This window comes from Parasteatoda tepidariorum, chromosome 2 (assembly GCF_982258835.1).
Source record: "Parasteatoda tepidariorum strain Cologne lab strain chromosome 2, Ptep-v5.0, whole genome shotgun sequence".
In the NCBI taxonomy this organism is placed as follows: Eukaryota; Metazoa; Arthropoda; class Arachnida; order Araneae; family Theridiidae; genus Parasteatoda; species Parasteatoda tepidariorum.
Window position 1 is genome coordinate 55671825 of NC_141756.1, and position 22019 is coordinate 55693843.

A 22019-nucleotide genomic window follows, 5' to 3' on the forward strand; every position below is an offset into this window, starting at 1 on the left:
GAAACTGATGCGTTTGTTTAAAAAAAATAAATAAATTCAACATTCAAAAGATTAAATTTAACAGAATGTAGATAAACGTTAAAATATATGAATTAAGATATTTTTTTTCAATTATAATACTTCACTCTTGATAGACAGACCTCAATATCAAAAGAAAGACCTAGAACAAGCCAGAAATCGCAGATAGAAAAGGACTTGAAAATCTTTATGCGTACCAGCTACAAAAATAGTTCACCTATAAAAACTACTGGTCCAAAATTTGAAGGAGGCTCTGCAAGGATTGCCAACCCAGGATGATGATAACCAATGCTGGTTGTGTGTGTAATATTTATTTACACACTTATACCTATTTATTTTTGTTACAATGATTTGTTGGTTTGGAAATGTTTTTGAAACATAAGCTTTCATATTTCAGAAACATAAGCTTTTATATTTCAGAAACATAAAAGTTTATCATCAACATCTTAAACATTAAAAATTATTATCAAACATAAAAGCTTTTCTAGCAACAATTCATCGTAAATGAAACATAAGCTTTTTTTCTTCCTTTACATTTGTTGGCTTGGAAATGTTTCTGAAACATAAGCTTTTATATTTCAGAAGCATAAGCTTTTATATTTCAGAAGCATAAAAGTTTATCATCAACATCTTAAACATTAAAAATTATTATCAAACATAAAAGCTTTTCTAACAGGAAATCATCGTAAATGAAACTTAAGCTCTAATGTTTCCTTTACATTTGCTGGCTTGGAAATGTTTCTGAAACATAAGCTTTTGTGTTTCAGAAACATTTTGAATCCATCAAAAATAAAACATGTGGTTTCATGTATGTTCATGCGAACTGACTCTTGAAATATAGCAATATATAATGACTTAAGTACCTTTGAGATACTTTAGAGAAGATAAGTAACGCGATCTTTTGGAAGGATAAGTAAAATGATATGTCAGATGCTATTATGAAGAAATTCTAATTTTATCTTTTTTGAATTATCATTACTGTTTGAGAAGTTTGAATCCACGCATTATAAGTGAAGTTATTCTAATACTGCGCGATACGTTTTTCTGTTTTAGCTCTGTTTAGCTTTCTGTTTAGCTCTTCTGGTTTAGCTTTTCTGTTTTAGCTTTCTGTTTAGCTTCTGTTTAGCCAATAGCTACTCACTTTCTACCAAAAATACCCTTTGAGACCAAAATAGCAAGTTATAGAATATTCAAAATAAATGTTCTTTTTATGATCATTTTATACCATATCAAAAATAAATATTTGGCACTAAATTGAGGTACTTAAAAAAATCCAAAAATACTTAAACTTAAAATTTTTGTTAAACTCTTTTCTGTTAAATACACTTAAAAAAACTTTAAAACAAACTGTCTCATAAATGTTTGTAAAGGTTTAATAATTAACGATTCATTTCAAGTCAATTTTGAAGTCGAAAATTGCTTAGTTAATAATATAATTTACCCTATTAAAGGTGAGTCTTAAAGTACAAAGGGAAGGTTTATTTTTAATCCTCTTAGAGATTTCAAAATTATAACAACAGAAGAAACATTAAAGATTATAAATCTTTCAATTATAGCAATGATTGAATCACTAGAAAAATTCAACAGTTTTTGTAAAGACTTTTCTTATCATGTGACAGGAAACTTCGCATTTTAAGGCATTTTAGGAATTATAATTTGAGACCTTTGACGGTTTTTATTCGAATAATTTTCTCCCTTTTCAAAAGAAAAATCAGTACTTCACTCTTAAACTTGTAATATTATCTATAATAACTTGTAATTAGAAAATGAACTAAAATTTCCTCAAGACTTCAAATCGTCATTTAAACATACATTTTATAGAAACAACATTAAAATTTTAATGTTTCCATTTATTTAAAATAATTACTTAACATTTCCGAAATCAGTTAAGCTTTTTTAAATTATTTAATATTTGCTTCTTTAATTGATGGCAATCTGAAAAATAATTCTAAAGCTCTCAAAGAAAAGGGGACTCTCCGAAATCATAGATTTCCACGATAATTGCCGCGTAATTAGGGTCTAATTAACTAAAGGTCTGCTTGCATAATTTTCATCATATTCAGTAGCATTTTCAAGATATAAACAAGTGCAGTTGATTCAAAATATTTGGAGAGGTGCTTTTCATGTTAATCCTTTCTGTCCAAATTACAGTAAAAATGTTTCGAATTCTGAGTATTAGTGTAATTACTTGCAGGATACATTTTTCATTCGAATGCGCAAAAATCCCTTCTTTTGAACGAAGTTTGAAAACACAGAATGATTGTACGGAAGCATCTAAAAATGGAGAAAAGAGAATTATAATTACTTTAAGCAGTGGTGAACTTTAAGTGCCCTTGCAAGTTTAATGTTTAAATATAAATAGTTTTTAGAAAAGACATGTATTTATAACAACCCTGGTTTCTTTGATTTGATGTTGTTTTATAATGTATGGTTTAATGCATCCTATAGAATTGTCAACATTTGTTTAATCATCAGTAAAAATTGAAATTAGATTCAAAATTGCATTTATTGTTAACTCAGACATTTACTGGCACAATTTCGAACTAATTCAGGCTAATTTTAAACAAATTATATCGTAAGGTTAATGTGAATCTTAATTATTTGAGGTAACAAATTTGTGATTGTGCTTATTTTGCAATTTACATTTTTGTAAGAAATTTTTTATGCTATTTATTTTTGACACGAAAATCTTATATGCACAACATTTACGTCTGAAATTAGAAAAATTATTCTGGTAGTGTTATGCTGTTGTTGTTGTTTCTAATGCTGCTTACCGATACCATCAAGCCTGCTTGGTGAACCCAAGCGCCAAGGAAAAGGGTGCGTTTATTGTTCCAGTAGCGCCATCTATGGTCAAGAATACGCATTCAGCCACACTCACGTCACAACCCGTTTCACAGAGTGGACTGATTCATACATCCATTCCTTCATCCACAAATTATAATTTTGACCTGGACCAGAGAACTATCAATCTCCAATTCAGTATCCTAGAGGTATTGAATTGTTATGGGAACCTGAAAATGTGACCCGACAAATTTAACGCGCACTAATCACCTACACAGCCGTCTTCAGCCGGCGGGGACCAAACTCACTACCCTTTGGATATGGGCACAACGCCCTACCAACAAGGTTATCTCGTCCCGGTAGTCTTATACTCCGTAGAATATTTTACATATTTTCAATGTTAAGCATTTGCCTTCATGTTAATTATGCATGACTGAAACCAGACAAAATAGCGTTATTTTTACTACTACGCATCCTCTAAACAACATTTGAGGCTAACTTCTTTTGACACCCCCATATGTATGCACTTTAATATCCAGGGGCTATCTAAACATATAAGGTAAATTTTCAGATGCAATTTTTCATGTTGAATTGAATTATTCAAATATACAAAACAGAAATTGATGCGGTAAATATTTAAGAGGTTATAGTTCTTTGTGCTTGAAAAGCACAATTTTGTACTTGCATTTATTTATACATCTTACATTGCGGTGTAGAGAAGTGAGGTATTGTTTCTTATACATTTTTTTTACTTTGCTTAATCGAATGAGACCAAATATGAATCAAAAAGAGTGATATTTAAAAATTTGTATGGAATTCAGTATCTTGTAGTTGAAGTTATTATATAGAAAACCCTTATAACTTCAAAGCTATTAATTCGATTATATCAAATATTATTTCATTCAATTCAGTATAAAAAATTCCACCTGGAAGTGTACTTTACACGTTCAAATTGTCTTTGAAAAGCATAAATGCGAGTCAAAAGTAGGGTTTTTATACAATAAAACGTTTGCAACCTTTGTTTTATTTCTTCGATTAACTTATTTTTCTTTTAACTTACTCGATTATTCAATTTACTTACTTGATTATTCTCTTTACTACTACAAATAACTATAGTTTCATTCGATTTACTGTTCAATTCGTTGTTTCCATAAGAAACAATGTCTCACATGTTTAGATGTCAATAACTCATATAACTACTAAACTATTAGTCTAATTTTTTCAATTCTGCAAAAAAGAATAAAAAATAGAAAACTACGTCTTACTTATGAATATACAAGAGATTCGCAGCTCTCCCCCTCTAAATGATCCCCATGTCCCTCAAAAGAAATGGAAATGTAGAACTGAGTATTTTCATGTATCATTTATAATCACATAAAAATGCTTTTTTGTCAAAAATGTAACTTTATGTATTTTTATGAAGAAACATTTTTTTTTATCTGTAAATGCTCGGCTAAAGAAATAATAAGTGTAAATACTTCCTTAATTAATCTATATCATTAATTTATTCATACCATTAATTTATCCGATAAAATTTGGCTTACTGATTATTCAAAGCACTGGGAATCTTACTGTAGGCATTAGAACTTTGTACTACGAACCGTTCTAACGGGATGAGCGAAAATAGAATGAAATTTTCTTACTAGTTTAGAGCTCGAAATTGATAAAAACTAAGTTGCATACGTTACATCTATCTTTTTAAATATTTTAAAGAAATTAACTCTCAATTAACATTAATGTTGTTTTCTAATTTACTCCTCTCAATTAAAAATAATTATATAGCATGCTCTTTAATATTAATTTTTTTATTCGTTATATCAAATTAGCTTAATTATCAATATAAACATTGTAGCTTGGGTGGGCTCCGCCTAAATTCATATATCTGAATTTATCTCAAACTATGCGTTTATTTTGTTGATAGTTAAGCTTATAAAACATGCTTCTAAATAAAATAGTTTAGTATAATAGTTTATAGTCAATGTTTATAGTCAATAGTTTATAGCCAGTTAGTTTATAGCCAAGTAAAATAGTTTAAAATCAATGGTGATTGAAATACAAAAATAATAATTTGTGTACTGATAATCTAAATGAATGGAGAAATAGTTTAAATTCATTTGGTGAAAACGTAAGAATTTGCCATACTATTATTGACTACAATGATGTTTAATTAACTAAAGTAATAGGTACCAATTGAATTAAAAAAATATACTTCGTACTCAGCTAAATAAAGAGCTAAATTTAGGAGAACCGCAAGAAATCGCAATGCTACTATTGACGCTAATGATACTTAATTAATTTTGGAGATAAGTATTAATTGAAATAAAAATATAAGTTATGCACTAAAACGCAAAGTCAATGCCGAAATGCTACTAACTCATTAATGAGAATAGTAAACAATTATCAATCTTTAATTAACTCCAATTGTTCAGGATTAATTTTGGTAATAAGTAATAATTGAAAGAAAAAATAGCAGGTTAAGTACTCTTTGTACTGCATGAAGCAAAATTTATGGTTAAAATATGATAATTCGTATTGGACAAACGTAAGAAATGATTCTTAATTATGTTGATAATAGGCACTCCTGGTATTAAGGTAATTAGTACAGCTCTTATAGAAACCAAATATTTATACAGGTACATTGTATTGTGCAAGTGTATTTAAAGCATATTAAAACTAGTTCAATACTTAGATGATTTGTCATAGATATTATTGAAAGAGATATTTTGTGTCTTATCTCAAAGGAAAAGTGGTGGAGAAAATCATTTTGTGAATGTTGATTATCGTGTGTTGGTGTCAAGCAATCAGCATTATGTCACATAAAATTGCATACAGTTAATCTTTATTGTGATGAGATAAACTACTTATGACTTCTTTTCCTTATTCTTATAACGTAAAGGATAAAATACAATAAATAAAAATAAATAGTTATCTTAGTTTTATTTATTGTGTTGGTATATCAATTCAATATTTCAATTTTGTGCGTGTTTTCATAGTGTTGTTGAATCAATACTTATAAATTGATTGCACAGATTTTTTCCTGCTGGTATTTGACTAATATGATGCACATTTGAAAAAAAAAAGATATTTGATTTGTCTTTATTTTAATTTCATTCTTATTTAATTTTTGTAAATAGTTTAGTAGCACTTTATTAACTTGTAATTCATCACATTTGTTAAACACACTTAATTATAATTATTTCAAATTCACAAACAAGCGTTTTGTTTTAGTTTTTCTAAAAAAAAACTTTTTCAATTTTTTAAAAAGTATTTTAGGTTTTGATATCATACTAATATATTAATTGTAAATATTTAACAACTTTTTTTAATAATCGAGCATTTAATGATAAAATTTCTAAAAAGAATGCGGAACTTGATTATTATAGTTAAATATTATTATGGTTAAATAGTTTTTATAGAAATTAGCAATTCTTACAGATCAGCAACAACAATCCTTCTAAAAAACCTCGAGGGATGTCAGAGATGATTTAGTTATGCGGCTTACTCATTTGCTTACAACTCTAGAGCTTTTAGACAAAGTGTACTTAATTATCACAGCTCATTCATTAGCTTAATTCCATTTTTGCAAAAATTATTTTTCTGGCTGACGTATTGTTATTTTTCATATTTATTTGTGATTTGTTATATGATGATACTAGATAAACAGGGTGCATAAAATAATTTTCTGTTAAAAGTGAAAAAAATACATGGTGCGATTAAATTATGGCATTTAATTCATTCTCCAATATTATTTAAGCTTTTAGGTAGCGTGTGCTAAATTATGACAGCTCATTCACTTGTATATTAATTTATTTTTCCAAGAAAGTACCATTATTCTGATCTATTTATTGTAAATAATCTCATTCAGTGGTATTAACTTAAAATTAATACTATGATTCTTCACAAAAGCGTCAAGCGCTTTAAACAATGCAATTTTATGCAATTTAATGCAATTTTAAACAATTTAATGCAATTTTAAACAATGCAGCGCTTTAAACAATGCAATACAAAAGCAATTTAAAGCAATGTTCGTTTTAAATTGTAAATGATGTTTTTGCAGGATGTGATTAAATTATGCCAGTTCATTCATTTTTTCAGAATCCCTAATATCGTTAATATAGTATGCTCTAAATTACGATAGTTAATTCTTCCTGATACTTTTTTATTTATACAAAAAATTTACAGAGAATAATGGTACATACTCTATCACCCTATACATCAAAAAACGGAGTTTATTCTCACTAGCAACTGATCTTCATTTTATGCTTTGTACAATTTTAGTAATTAAGTTAAAAAACATTCTATCACATCATTCTCTCGCTATGTTTAAATGCCTATTTTAATTTGCTTTCTACTTTTTTACATGGGGTATTCATCCTACTCACCCTCGCTCACCGGTTTCTTATATTCCTGATCTTATTAGATTATCATGTTCACGTTTGTTCCACGTGTTTTCATGGTTTACCACTTTTTTTCCTTTATAGCGCTGTTTGTCTGCTGTTTTCTTCTGTCATACTTTATTTCACACTGCGGAAGGCTCTTGTTTATAGAGATAAAAATGTAGAGTGTCCATTTTCTTGCATCATTTGTGCTTTATACAGGTTGTTTGGCTCTACTTTTTCTGCAGCACAATTTATACCCTACCTTTATTAGGACATCATTTGTATTTAAATTTATTTTGAGAAAAACAAATCTGATGAACATTCTCATACAATTGCAGAAATGAACTCAGAATGTAACATTACTCCGCCCTTCAAAGATTAAAAGTTTATAGTAATCAGTTTTTGTGTGAAAAACTTTTACTCTATTCTTCGTTAAAATGAGTTTTCTTGATAAATGAAATGTCCGTATGTTAACATCGCCCTATATGGAGGACAGCTACAATTTGTTGAATTTTTACAGCGGATATTGTTATCTTTAATTATTTTTCACTTCTAAAATAAATTTTTAGATGGATTAACATTAATTAAACTTATTTTATGATTTTCATATTTTCTTAAAGATTTTTGAAAATAGCATATTTTTACAATTTTATTTGACACGAATTACGTTTTCATTTCAAATAATAGCAAGAAGACAACAAATTTATTTTGAAATTTATTAACCCCAAGCTTTTAATATTGCATTTGAGTAAAAACTGAATTCCTCCAAACACTTGATCTTCTGGATTGGGTTCAAAATTACAACACTACAAAGTTGAACATTAGAAGTAGTACACCCAAAAAACTGGGTTGGTTGTTTAACGACGGTTATAAAATGAAATAAATTTAACACGAAGGGGGGTAGCAAATGAGAATTATGTATTTCAACTAATGGCGCCGAACTCTGATAGTGAAATGAATGCTATATCCATTGTACTTATTTCTGTTTTCCACAATTTATTTACTTATTTTAAAGTGAAATATTAAAAGGGTAACACCTTTTGTTATTTTTCTTATTAAAAATTACCCCAAAGGAAGCATTCTTTTTATTTGAAGTTGGTAGGTGGCTTCTTTCACTTCAAACAGTGAATCCAATCTTTACAAGGTGCCTTTATCAGACAGCTGATCCTATTTTGCTTCGTAAAAAAATCTATGCAGGTAGTTTCCATGGAATGAATTTTCAAGTTGTCTGAAAATTATAATTAACCAACAACTAATAACTATAATAAAACAAATTGATATTTATTAAATATGGTTTAAAGCAAGCAAGATTAATGATTTAGTTGTAAGTGCAAAAGAAAGTTGAATTAATATAATCAAATTTTAAACTAAATAATTTAATGTAACAATTGTTAAGGAGAATGTTAGTATTTTAAAATAATTATCTCTCTTTTTTTAAGTAGTAAATATTAAGACCAACATTTCTGACTTCTTTTTACTGAATGCAATTACGTTTGTGTATAATATTGTTTTTAATATTGAGTTAAAGCAAAACAATAATAATATAATTACTAGATTACTTTAATTTCTTTAATTTCGTTAATTAAAAACATATTTCAAATAATAATAATCAGTTTCTTTCTACAAAATTTAAAATTTAATCTGAAAAAAAGCTAGTTTGTTTTAAAATTAGGTCAGAATGTAATAATGAAACTTGAAACGACGATATAAACTTCCATTTTAACAAATAAAATTTTAGTATCACTTTTTTTTGTAATAAATTTTCTCTAAAAGGGAAAAACTATAATAGATGGCAGCACGATATGCGTAATTTGTATTGTATTCTTGCTTTAGGAGCTAGATGGGAAAGAAATAATTAAAGAAAATGAAGAAGAAAATATTTGAATTTAGAAATGAGCTATATTTTCAATTGACTAATTTAATATTATAATTCTATTTAAAATCTTAACAATCAATTTTAAATTTTAATAAATTATCTCAAGGAAGAATCAGAAAAATTAGAATGGTCTACATTTGTTAAGATATAAATATTTCTACAGAAACAACACAGATGGAAGCACCTGAGTAGGTATCATAATACTCTATTACAAGAAAAAAAAAACAGTAAAAAAAGTCAAAAAAGTTTTAATATATAATAGTTAGATACAAAAAGGAAAAAAAAGATAAAAGAAAACTATAATGTCATTAAGAGATCGAAAAAAATTAAAATATTCTTGAAGAAGTTAAAAGAAATAGGTTGTTTATAATTTCATCAATTTTAAAAAATGTGATCTTTTGCAAATAGATGGCAGCACCATACGTAAAAAAAATTAAACTTTTTATTGAAAAAAATATTAAAAAAATAAAAAATTCTTTTTTAAACTGTTAACACTTGAAAAAATATACATTTATAAAGAAGTTAAGTTAATCTGTCCATAATATTAAAAAAAAAAAAAACAATCTCTATAATAATCTGTCCATATTATTTAACCTTTGGGCAGTGTTCAAATTTATTCCACCGTTTATAACAGCTTTCTTGTTTTTCAACTCATTTGATGATCAAGAGTAAAAAATATATGTATATATTTTGCCTGAAGGTGCTACTAGGACAGATTAATAGTATGATAATGTACCAACAATATGGTGTAAAGGTTAGTATTGGCTGGTATAGGTTGCAATTTATTGATAATGAAAGTAATGCACAATAAGAAAGTATCATGATTATGAACTTTATTTATTGAAAAAAGCAAATATCTGCATTTAAGTCAACAGTTTTTAAGTGTTACCGCAATTTGTGCTACCATAATTTAGAAAGAAATTAGTTTGCATATTGCCACACGAAATTTTTATGACTGCCCATTCCTTGTAACGAAGATGTTGGTTAATGTCCCAAAAACTGTAGCTGAAATCACAGAAGAAAAGTTTATTTTTAATGAACTAGATTCATATTTATATTTTAAAAAAATGAAAAATGTGAAAGATTTTACAAAAAAAAATTTTTTTTTATAAAGCTGAGCACCGTAGCTGAATACCCGTTTTTCGCACAGGAATATTTAAAAATCATTAAAAAAAATCAATAAATTAGTATTGAGAAACACTACGAAATCATGAAATCAAACTGAAAGTGATATGTCGAAACAATTAAAGAACTTGGAACAACCAGATAAGCGATATTTTCAGGGGAATTAATGAGTCAGAATTAATGAGATTAAGAAAAAAGTGGTTGAATAAATGCGGGTATGTTTAATGTAACTGTCTTTGCTTTCACTTAAATTTTAACCTAACTAATTACATCAGTTCTCAGTATGGTTACATGATTTTTATTTCAAATAAGTCGTGGTAAATAAATAAAAACAAAGAAATAATGGTCCCACTTTCTAATAAATTTTTTTTCTGAAAATGTCACTAACCTGCTTCTTCCACTATGTTTTTCCATTAATGTAGCTAAAATAATTTCAATTTTCTAATTAATAATCTATATGTTGTTTTCTCCGGTGGCTTTATGTAAGCAAAGCTCGTTGTTTGTAATTCATACCATTGAATAAAGATAAAATGTATTTAATATCGCTTGGCATGATGCTATTTCTCACGGCCGATTTATAATAGTTAAAATCCCCCTTAAATTAAACACTTAATTCCAAAGTGTAGGTATCAAAACTGCTTGGTGTAGTTTTAAAAATCACCAAATATATCAATATAATATTTTATACCTATATAAGTATATTTGGTACTTATTATATAACCCTTCAACATTTAAGTTTATACATATTTGTCAGTGGCAGCCCAACTAAAGCCGATTTTTAAAAAAAATATATACATTCGAACTGAGCCTGAGCATTTCTCTATCTGACTTTTAATTTACTGTTAAAATATTTAGAAGTAGTGGTGGAAAAAATTTCTTTTATTTCTTTTTCTTTAAAATATTAATACACTGGATATTAATATCACTGGAAAAAGTATTTTCTGAAACTGCGGAAAACCCGTTGTAGAATTCTTACCAGAACTAATTCGCTAATTACCATAATACCAGAAGTATATATTACCGTCAGTGATACATATGAATTAAGCGTCAACTGTGAATGGGAATTTTTTATGCTTTTCTTAAGCAAATTTCCCATTAATCTTTCTTCCATGAGCATGGCTCTTGAGCACATGGCTTATTTTATTTTACTTGATTTAATGCACATTATCAATATTGATTGAACTTTGGTAATAATAATAATATGCAGATTTTTTACGGTTACCCAAAACGCGAATAAGTATCTTTTCTACTTAGTTTTGCTTTTGAGTTCAGAGTTTTGAGTTACTTTTTTTTATTCCAATTAATACATATTACCAACATTAATTAAGCCTCATTGTCGTCAATGACGATTTCTTACTGTTGTTCCAGACCAGGGGTTTCCAACTGGCGGCCCGGGGCCGCATACGGCCCGCTAAACCTTTTTTTGTGGCCCGCGAACTAAAATATATTGTCATTTTTTTCAAGGACAATTTTCGTAAAAAATCAAGATGGGTTTAAAATACTTTTCTCGTTAATAGAAACCTAATTTCTTCGTTTCTGTGAAATTTATCATACCAACGGTGCAAAAAAAATTACTTCTCAGGTCTTGCATCCAAGAAAATTTTTATTTAAATACAAAAATAGTCGTGTATGTTACTCTTTTTTATTTCATTTTTTTGTATTTCGTGAATATAATTTAGCATGTGTGTATCAGAAATTTTTTCGAAGAAATTCTCCGATTTAACTTTCTGAAACCACTCATTTTGGACGAAAATATTTACACACACATTTGTAAATTTAAAATGTAAATATCTATTCTCTGGTGCTTGCAGCAGACAAACCTCAATTTTGTCATTGAACGCTTTGTGTGCTACTATGTAAGTTTTAATGCCAAACTTTTTAAAGTTTTATATTTTAACAATTAGATATCTGTTGCACTTTAATTGTTTAATACATGGGTGCGAATTAAAGTTATTGTACCCAGCCCGAATTTTTTAATATGCAATTAAATATTTTTAAAAATCTACTTCTTATTTTAATTTGTAATTCAATACTTTTGTTTTGTACAATTTGGTAAAAATCTGACAGTAATATTCAAAGTTCCTTCGAACATGAAAGAGTTCCACATAAAATTTTGATAAAGTTGCTGCCCGCCGTTTGATTTGTGTTTTTAATTGTGGCCCCCGGCCTCATGTAAGTTGGAAACCCCTGCTCTAGACAGATAAATAACTTTACTCCATTTCTTTTGTTTTCTAGTATATTGCTTATTTCTTTTATTTCAATATGCATATATTTCCGTAATTAATTAAGCATAATTGGCGTAATTAAGTCTCATTGATGCCAATTTTTCATGCTTCTCCTAAACGAATTAGTACCACTTTCCCGTTACACGCTAATTTTACATGGCTTGCCCGTTTCACCAAAATGATTTTCTAGCATGCATTGCATATTTTGATGAAATAATATTTACAACAAAACAGTTAATTTTTGTAATCATTCGTGACACATTTAATTCACTGAGGTCACTGGTGAAACCCGTGGCGCTACGAACAAATTTAGTGCCGGTCACCGGTGGCCCTCATGGCATTCAACGTGTTAATTTTTGCTTTTGAATACGTAAATATTTTTTTTTCTATTCCATTACCGTTGGTTTTAAATAAGTAATTATTTAGAAACACGTTTAAGAGAATTAATGTAGATAAAATAAAATCATGTGGAATCAGACAACGTGTAAATTTTGTGACGTAGACCACGCAATGTTCATTGAATAAATCTGGCATAGCGAATATAAAATAATTAAATATTTAAAAACGTGCAATAAACTATTTTTTGATCAAATAGAGCTATAAGCTATCAATTATCACTGATGTATCTCTAAAATTTGTGAAAATTTATTCGTTAAATTTAAAACAATGGCCAACGCTTAACCAATCAGAAAATTCTATTAAGTTTATCGCTCATCCTGCTAGAACGATTTATCGTAGAATGTTCTAATGTGGACAGTGACCTTCCTCGTGCTTGAAACTATCTGCATGAAAATTCCATCGTTTTCTGTCGGATGGTTTAGGAGTCTATAAAGGACCTACATACACACAGACATATTACACCCATTTTTATATATATAGATGGGTAAGATTAATAGTGATTTCATTAAACTTCACAATTGATTGATACTCACATGCTCCAAAAAGTTTCCCAATACAACCACAGTATTTAAAACTAATTGTAGTATTTCCACAACAAATAGAGGTAGCTCATTAGTATAACAAGCAACTTATATATGAGCAAATGTAATGTTTTCCTTACATGGGCTTATCGCGCAAAATTTTATATCAGTATTGACAGCTGGTCCATCCAATCCAGGGACATCTTAATAGCATGCAGTGCCACCGGGCACAGAAATGTCTTGAAATAATGTATTTTTTAGATATGTAATAATTTTAACAAATTTAAATGCATTTTGATTATCCCAAAAATTCAATGAACATAAAATAAAACCATTTTTAAACTGCTCTTATTTTTAAAATAAAAAATTAAGATTCAAATCAGTAGCAATCCTCAAATAATAAATTAATTTTCAAAACCATGGAAACTAATTGAAATAATTAAATTAAAAAAACTTACGAGTATAAAAAATCAAGAAAAAATTATCAAATAGTATGAAATATTTTGCCAATTTAAGCAGTTATTAAAACATCATTCAATGCACATCAACCATAACTAGTTTAAAAGCTGCTCTACCATAGTGTTGGGTAATTCTAAACTTTTTCAATTCTTTATTTATTTAACTAATTTTAAATGCTAAACAGATTTGGTGGTGGTCATGCATTTTTAGTGACGTTATGACTTTAACATAAAATTTGCTCAAATTAATTTATTTTATAGGTGCGTATGAGCAAATCAAACAATGAACAATGAAGCAAATTCAACAATTTGCATGTGAGAGTTGAGTGCCTAAAAAATTCATTGAAACGTAGAAAAATAGATGTCGGTTGTTTTTAAGTTTTCCTGGTGATTCAAAGTATTGGTGTTTGCTTGATAATCTATCACTGTTTGTAGAAAAAAAATCAAAATGCATACTTTTTACAGTAGAATATATTTTTTTAAAATTTATATATCTATGAGACAATGTTGTTTATCCTTAGTTTTTTTTAATACATTTTATAAGAACTAAGGTTCAAAAAACCCCTTGGGGCCTGGGGCCCCCAATCACTGCTCCGGGTGTGACCACATGCATAAGGACAGTACGGATCCAATCCGATTGCAAACAATTCCGAGGTAGATAGTGACTTGTTTCTAAATAATATTAAATGTTAGACTCTGAAAGTGAGTCTTCTGCATTTTTTTAAAGTTATCCAGTACTCGGATGCACAGTACTTTTAAAACTCTAAGTGCTTGAGTACTTTAGTACTTTAAGACTTTGACGCTCATCTCGGATCCTTTATTCTTGAATACTTTAGTTTTAATCCTAAAACTTTCTATAGTATTATCATTGAAAATAAAAAAAAGAAGTGAAAAGATGACTTTAGTTTTTTAAAGATGTGTTTAACTATGCGTCAATGGGGTAAAATTGCCAAAGAGTGCAAATTTTGTAAATTTTAAAGGTCTGGCTTGGCGGCAAATATAATATGATATAATCAAAGTCTATGCAACGATTTGCAATGCAGGCAGGAAAAATTTTGATGCATAAGAATAAAATAAATCATGAATAAAATAAATCAGAATAAATTAAATCTTTTAAAAAATAAATCATAATGTATTTTGTAAAATTAGAGAAATTTCAAGGACCTAGCAGTGTGTTTAAATATGTTTTGATTTGAAAGTTAATATATAAATAAACTACAAATATTTCATACCGAAGCACAACTTTTGTTTTTGTTTTGTTTTCAATTTTTGTTTTAAAAAAAAGTAAAAATCGACCCATCCTCGTGTCGAACAAATTCGATAAATTATTAGAGTCCTTCATATAAAAGGTTTGAAACAAAATATCTGGGATGTTCTAACCTTTTGAAGTTAATGCTATATAATGTTAATGTTTTATTTTGAATATTTAGTATTAGTTGTTAGTATTAGTATTTTGTTAAGTACTAAAGATTGCATTTCTATAAATTAAACTAATAATCAAAATCTAGTTAAGTATTTATAAGCAGTTTTAAAATATTACAACTATGTTACATGTAGGAAAGTCTAAAATTTTACTTTTTTATAAGTAGTTATAAGCAATTCTCGCAAATATAATTTAGAATGCTGTTATATAGTTTTCGTTATAGTTATACTTAATAATTCTACAATTTCTTTAAACTTGAGAAATAATTTTGTACTCTGAGCTATAAATCAATTTTCAATTCTAAAAAAGTAGTTTTGAGAAGTGAGTCAGAAGAATTTGAACATTTACTGTCGTCAGCTTAACTGAATTAAGAAACCAAAGATTTAAATTCTTTGTTTTTGTTAAGAAAACAAAAGCTGTAGTTTGCCTCTCCTTTTAAATAAATGTCAATTATTTCTAGTTGAAAGTATTTTCAAGTAAAGTTTTTAAAGTTATGGTTTAATTAAAAAAATACTCGAAAGAATACTTTTTAAATTCATTGGATTAAGCTTTTTAATTTGATTTATGAATAGTTTTCTCAGAATTTGAAAGTGAATTTTGTCTTTAAAATAATTTTGGTTACTTTTAAGAAAAAGGAAGTCGAATTTTTCTCTTGAAAAAAGAAGAATTCTTCTCCAAAATGTGCTTTTCTTTTTGTGACACTTTTGAGAATTGAAAGTTTTGAGACCGCTTAAATTTTTTTTGTATATATAAATCTAAAGTTATTGATTTGAATTTAATAATAGATTTGATTTTATGATGATGTTTTGCTAAAATTTTATATTTTAATCTCATTTAATCGGCAAATTTAATACCTGATATCGAATTCAAACATTTTACGCCTTAATGTAAAGTTAAAGAACTTAGATATTTAAAATAATATTCTAAATTTTTCAATACTAAAGTCCTTTTTTTCCCCACATTTATTTTTTTTTTTAAAGTTGACGTAATTCCTCATCCTACCGTCCTATTAATTCAAGTGACTGGCAAAATAAGAACTTCATTTATTTATTTTTTGAATTACGATGTTACTTAAAATAAGATAAAATTTAAAAACTTACTATAAATTACTTAATATAAGATAAAATTTAAAAATTATATTACATATTAATTATATTCATTTTAACAAATTGGTACTCTAGATCTAACAACTCTAGATTTAACAAAAATATGGAGTCAAAAAATGTTGCTTATTTATATTTTAATATTATAAAAAATTAAGAATACTAATAAATTTAAACAAACAGTTGTTTTCTTTAAAAATACAAATTTCAATTAAAATTATCATCCTACTCATTCCAGAGAAGAACACTTTTCAGCTCAAACTTTAAGCGATAGATGGCACTGTGCACTTTGTTCATTTTCATTTTCGCTTTATTAAGTAGTTAGAAATATTTATTTAAGAAAGTGATATAAATTGTACTGTCTTTAAAAAGAACAAAATGCTGACTTTCAGATACTTTAGTAATTAAAAATATGGATGTGTGAAAGATAATAAACACGTCAGGCATGTTAAGTTCTGTTTGCAAGGACATTTATTTAATTGTTTCTCTGCGCCACAACAAGATCTACAGAGAACAAAAAGAAATTAAATATACACGTTAAAAATGCGTACTCCTGCAATTTTAATTTCAAATTTTCCTTCCTTCCTCACTGGCTCGACAGCCCAGGATGGGCCTTGGCCTTCTCCAGTAGTTTTTTCCAAGCTGTCCTTCTTTTGGCAATGGACTTCCAATTCTTTATTTTTAATATAGATAAATCTTTCTCCAGGGTATCTAGCCATCTGAGATTTGGCCTGCCTCTTCTACGTGTTCCTGTCGGCCGGGCATCAAAAATCTTTTTCACAATACGGTCTTCTTCCATTCTTACTAAGTGACCTGCCCATTTTATCTTTTGGACCTTAATGAATCTTATGATGTCTGGTTCATTATATGATCGATAGAGTTCTAAATTTGATCTTCTTAACCACTGACCGTTTTTATTAATTCCTCCAAAAATGCACCGTAATATCTTTCTCTCAAATATGCTCAGCATTTCTTCATCTGCACGAGTCAATGTCCATGTTTCACAAGCATATGTTAAAACTGACCTAATGAGGCCTTTAAATAATAACAGCTTTGTTTTTCTCTTGATTACATTTGATCTTAAAAACTTTCTTAATCCATAAAGGCACCTATTTGCTGCTGTGATTCTCTTTCGTATTTCTGCAGTTACATCGTTCCTGTTATTTATTTCAGAGCCTAAATACGTGAAGCTGTCCACTACCTCGAATGAATGTCCCCCAATTTTTAGATGGGTACTCCTGTGGGCTGTTTTAGTACAAGGCATATATTTAGTTTTATTTTCATTTATTTTTAGACCCATCTTCAGGGCCTCTTTCTCTAAAGAAATAAAGGCCTCTTCAAGTGCTCTTGGTGTTCGAGCAATAATTCCTATATCGTCAGCAAAAGCCAACAATTGTATTGACTTATTAAATATAGTTCCTCTGTTATTGATTTTTGAATCTCTTATTACCTTTTCTAATGCTAGATTAAAGAGGAGACAGGCTAAAGAATCTCCCTGTCGCACACCATTTTTTATTTCTAATGGCTCTGATAAACAATTCTGTATTTTTACCATGATTTTAGTTTCACTTAGTGTTAGGTTAATCAATCTCACCAATTTTTCTGGTATTTTAAATTCTCTCATTGCCATGATCAGAGCTTTTCTGTTAATACTATCATAGGCGGTTTTAAAGTCAATGAACAGGTTGTGCAAATCAATTCCAAATTCTCTCGTTTTCTCCAATATCTGCCGAATGGTAAAAATTTGCTCAGTAGTTGATCTTCCCCTTCTAAAACCACTTTGATACTCTCCTATTATTCCCTCTGAAAACATAGTAAGTCTATTGAATAAAATATTTGAGAATACCTTATAGCTCGTGCAAAGTAAGTTAATTCCTCGATAGTTTGAGCATTCAAGAACATCTCCCTTTTTATGAATTACACAAGTCAAACTAATTTTCCAATCCTCTGGGATTACTTCCCGTTCCCATATAATTAGTAATAGATCATATATTTTCTTCGCAACCTCCATTCCCCCACCTTTTATTAATTCAGATGGTATGGTGTCAGGGCCAGGAGCTTTATTGTTTTTTAATTTGTCAATTCCCATGATGACCTCTTCCAACGTTGGAGGTGTAACCATTTCTTGGTTATGCATCTGTAAATTGTCTATTGCTATCTCGTCTTCTTCCTCATCACCATTCAACAGATGGTCAAAGTGTTCATTCCATCTGTTCAGCACCTCTTCTCTATCGCTTAAGATCGTTCCTTCCCTGCTTCTGCAAGAGTTTGTTCTTGGCTTGAATTCCTTGCGACCCAAGTTTATTTCTCGAAAGAAAGCTCTGCTTTCCCTTGATCCCCTTAAATGTTCAACATTTTCAAAAAGATCTTCGAAAAATAATCTCTTTTTTTCTTTATGGATCTTCTTCTCTTCTCTTCTTGCTTCTTTATAAGCATTTTCAGCATTTCTTGCATGCCTTGAACTTATCCTTCTTTTATAAGCCTCATTCTTTTTATAAGTTGCCATAAAACAATCATTGTCAAACCAGTCCTTTCTTCCAGTTCTCTCGATCTTTTCCACAACCTGGTCTCCTGTTTCGATAAGAGCTCTCTTAATAACATTTCATTCTCTGTTAACATCATCCCTTTCTGAAGAATCATCAGTCACTTCAAGCCTCCTTTCAATTTGTTCCTGGAACTTTTTTCTTGTAGTCTCTTTTTTTAGCTGTTCACCATCATATTTTTTCAGACGTTCTCCGCGAGCTTTACGAATATTTGATATTCTGGCTCTAACCTCTGCCAGAACTAGAAAATGATCGGAATCTGTGTTTGCCCCACGATAAGATCTTACGTCCAGTATATCCGATTTGTGTCTTGAATCAATTAAAATATGGTCAATCTGGTTGTAAGTATTTCCATTAGGAGATTTCCAAGTCATTTTATGAATTCTTTTATGTTGGAACATTGTACTTGGTATGACCATATTATGATCTGTAGCAAAATCTATGAGTCTTTTTCCGTTGTCATTTGAAATATCATGAAGACTATACCCTCCAATCACTGGCCTGAACTCTTTTTCCACTCCAATTTTTGCATTTGCATCCCCTAGAAAGATTTTAACGTCATTTTTAGGACATGAATTATATAATCTATGTAGCTCCTCGTAGAAAAGCTCCTTTTCCGCGCCATCTTTGTCCTCTGTAGGAGCATGAAAGTTGATAAAACTGTAGTTAAAGAAAATGCCCTTTATCCTTATTTTGCATAGTCTAGGTGTCCTGCAATCAAAATCAATCAGAAGTGGTCTTATTCTCTTACTCAATATGAAACCAGTACCAAACATGTGTTTTTCTCTATCACAGCTATAGACAACTGTATGATTTTTCTTTTCAATTATTCCCTCTCCTGTCCATCGAATTTCTTGCACAGCCAACAAATCAATTCTATAGCTGTCAACTTGTTCAATCAGCATTTGCAACCCCTTATTTCTATACAATGATCGAACATTCCACGATTCAAATTTTACATAGATATAAACAAAAATATTCGCAGCTATGTGAATCTAGAAATCGAACAAGCTTATAGTACGAGTACTGATGTGTATTATGAGTATTAGTGAGGCGTGTATGTGGATTGATTAAGATCTAAATAAATTTTCAATCGAAATTTTACTTTTTAAAGCTGTGAATTTGTGGATCGTAAATTTTTGAAATCAGAAGTGCGTTTAATAAATCGCACTTCTGATTTCAAATAACTTTTTAGTGTGATATAAGTGTCACGCAAAACTATTGTGGATGTAAAAATTAAGTAACGGAAGGTTAGTGCAAACTCCTACACACATTTGTGGTTGTAAACTGAAAAATCTTTAATATTAAAAATAGAATAAACTTTTTTTAAAACTTTTTTTTTAAAACAAAGCTTTTTCATAAGAAATTTTCGAATAAAATTTTTATGCTAAAAAAATAATAATCTAGAAAAATTTAGTAATAAATAAAGAAAGGAATAAATAGATAAAGTGAGATTATGAATGAATTATTTTCTTTATCGAAGAAAACTGATAAGCAATTTTTTAAAAATATAATCACGGCAAAATTTATGTTCTTCATTCTCCATAAAATTTATAAAAAAAAGTTTTTTTTCACTGGGTTTCTATTGCTATATATTTAATGCAATCCATAAAGTGATATCCATAAAGGGTATTAAAATCCATAAAGTGATAGTTACATTTAGATATTTTTTTATATTCGATATTTTGAATACTTAAGTTTTTTCCAGCTTTGGCCTAAAAGCATGAATTTTGTCAGTAATAGACATACCCCTAATAAGACAAAAGTTGTACACTTCAATGATTTTTTTCAACATATGGTAGTCTCCTATTGCTATGGGCATTTAAAAAGATTTTAAAGAAAAAGGCATAGAGGATAACTCTCCGTTAATCGCAATAGTACAGTCTATCACCTTTCTTTAAATTGAGTCAGATAAAGTAGATTGTAGATTTGATTTGGACAGGCTTATTAACTAATAACAATTCAGAGTGAATATCATCACGTCCAGTTGATCTATTGCAGTCGAATTTTTTCAATACCGATTCAATATTATGAAGTACTGGTGCATCCATAACTCTTACATCTATTACTTAACATAAGAAGCAATTTATGAAATATAACTAACGATTTTGTTCAAAATGACGAAACAATATATGATGAAACAGTAAATGACGAAACATTATATTAGAACAACTGTGAAGCATTAATTATAATTTGATAAAATTCAAAGCATCCTTTTTTGCGTAAATGATTTGATCTTGTATGAAATGAAATGAAACTTATTTTCAATGATATAAAAGATAATTTTATCAACCCTCAATTTCCTTAAATAAGACATTGGATAAAGCTAAAGAGTTATTTTGTAATCGAGTTTTATTCAATAAAATAAGTAATGAAATTATCCTTAAAATCTTATAGCATGATGCATGTGATTATGTTGGCTCAAATATTAAATTTTTGTTTCAATGAGAAGAAACTGCATTCGTTTTAATACTCGTATTTACCCTTCAATACGGAATTTTAATTAATCATCGATTTTTTTATTATTTGGTAATAATTTAAACCAAAATAAGTTAGAAAATACTATATTTAGATTTTTTGATTTATGGTAATAAAGTACAGCATAAAACACCTTTGTCCGTTTCTGCGTTGAAGGTAAAATCTTCCAAGCATAATTCACTTCATAGCAATAATTTTTCGAATTTACACTTATTTGTACTTATTTAGATCGAAGAAAAACAGTAATTCATTGGTGAAATTTCATTCACTGACAAAATCAATTGTTGATAAATTTTTGAATATGAATGGAAAAAAAATTCCAATGCTTTTTTTGGATTTCACATGTTATTATAAATGTAATTCCGATGATCTAACAAGTTTGTTTCAGTAGCTATTAACCTGTTTCTAATAAATAAGAAATGCAAAAATATGTTTTTACTTGCAATTAGAGTGTGTAGAAAAAAATATATAAAAGAAACATTGGTATCCAAACTGCGTCAAAGGGTTTAAATAAATTTCTATTTTCATATCTCTTTTAATTGAAAAAAAAATACCTAATGAAAATAGGAAATTGTTGTTTTAAATTATTTTACAGAATAAATTTGAAGAAGTTTTAAAAAGTTTAATTCACCAATTTCATAAGCATGTATATTTTGAGTCGATTAATAAGTTTTGAAGTTCAAAAAA

General features: G+C 28.4%; 1 protein-coding gene across 1 annotated transcript; it reads right to left on the reverse strand.

The window, feature by feature from the left end:
• Window positions 1-18913: 18913 nt before the first annotated feature.
• Window positions 18914-19759, reverse strand: LOC147815776 (protein CFDP2-like). Its single transcript, XM_087156577.1, has one exon. The coding sequence runs from the start codon at window positions 19757-19759 to the stop codon at window positions 18914-18916; it is 846 nt and encodes a 281-aa protein (XP_087012703.1).
• Between the last annotated feature and the right edge of the window lie 2260 nt (window positions 19760-22019).

Excerpts from the sequence above, each read along its gene's own strand:
- LOC147815776 (XM_087156577.1), bottom strand. The coding sequence starts at position 19,759 with ATGCTGATTGAACAAGTTGACAGCTATAGAATTGATTTGTTGGCTGTG.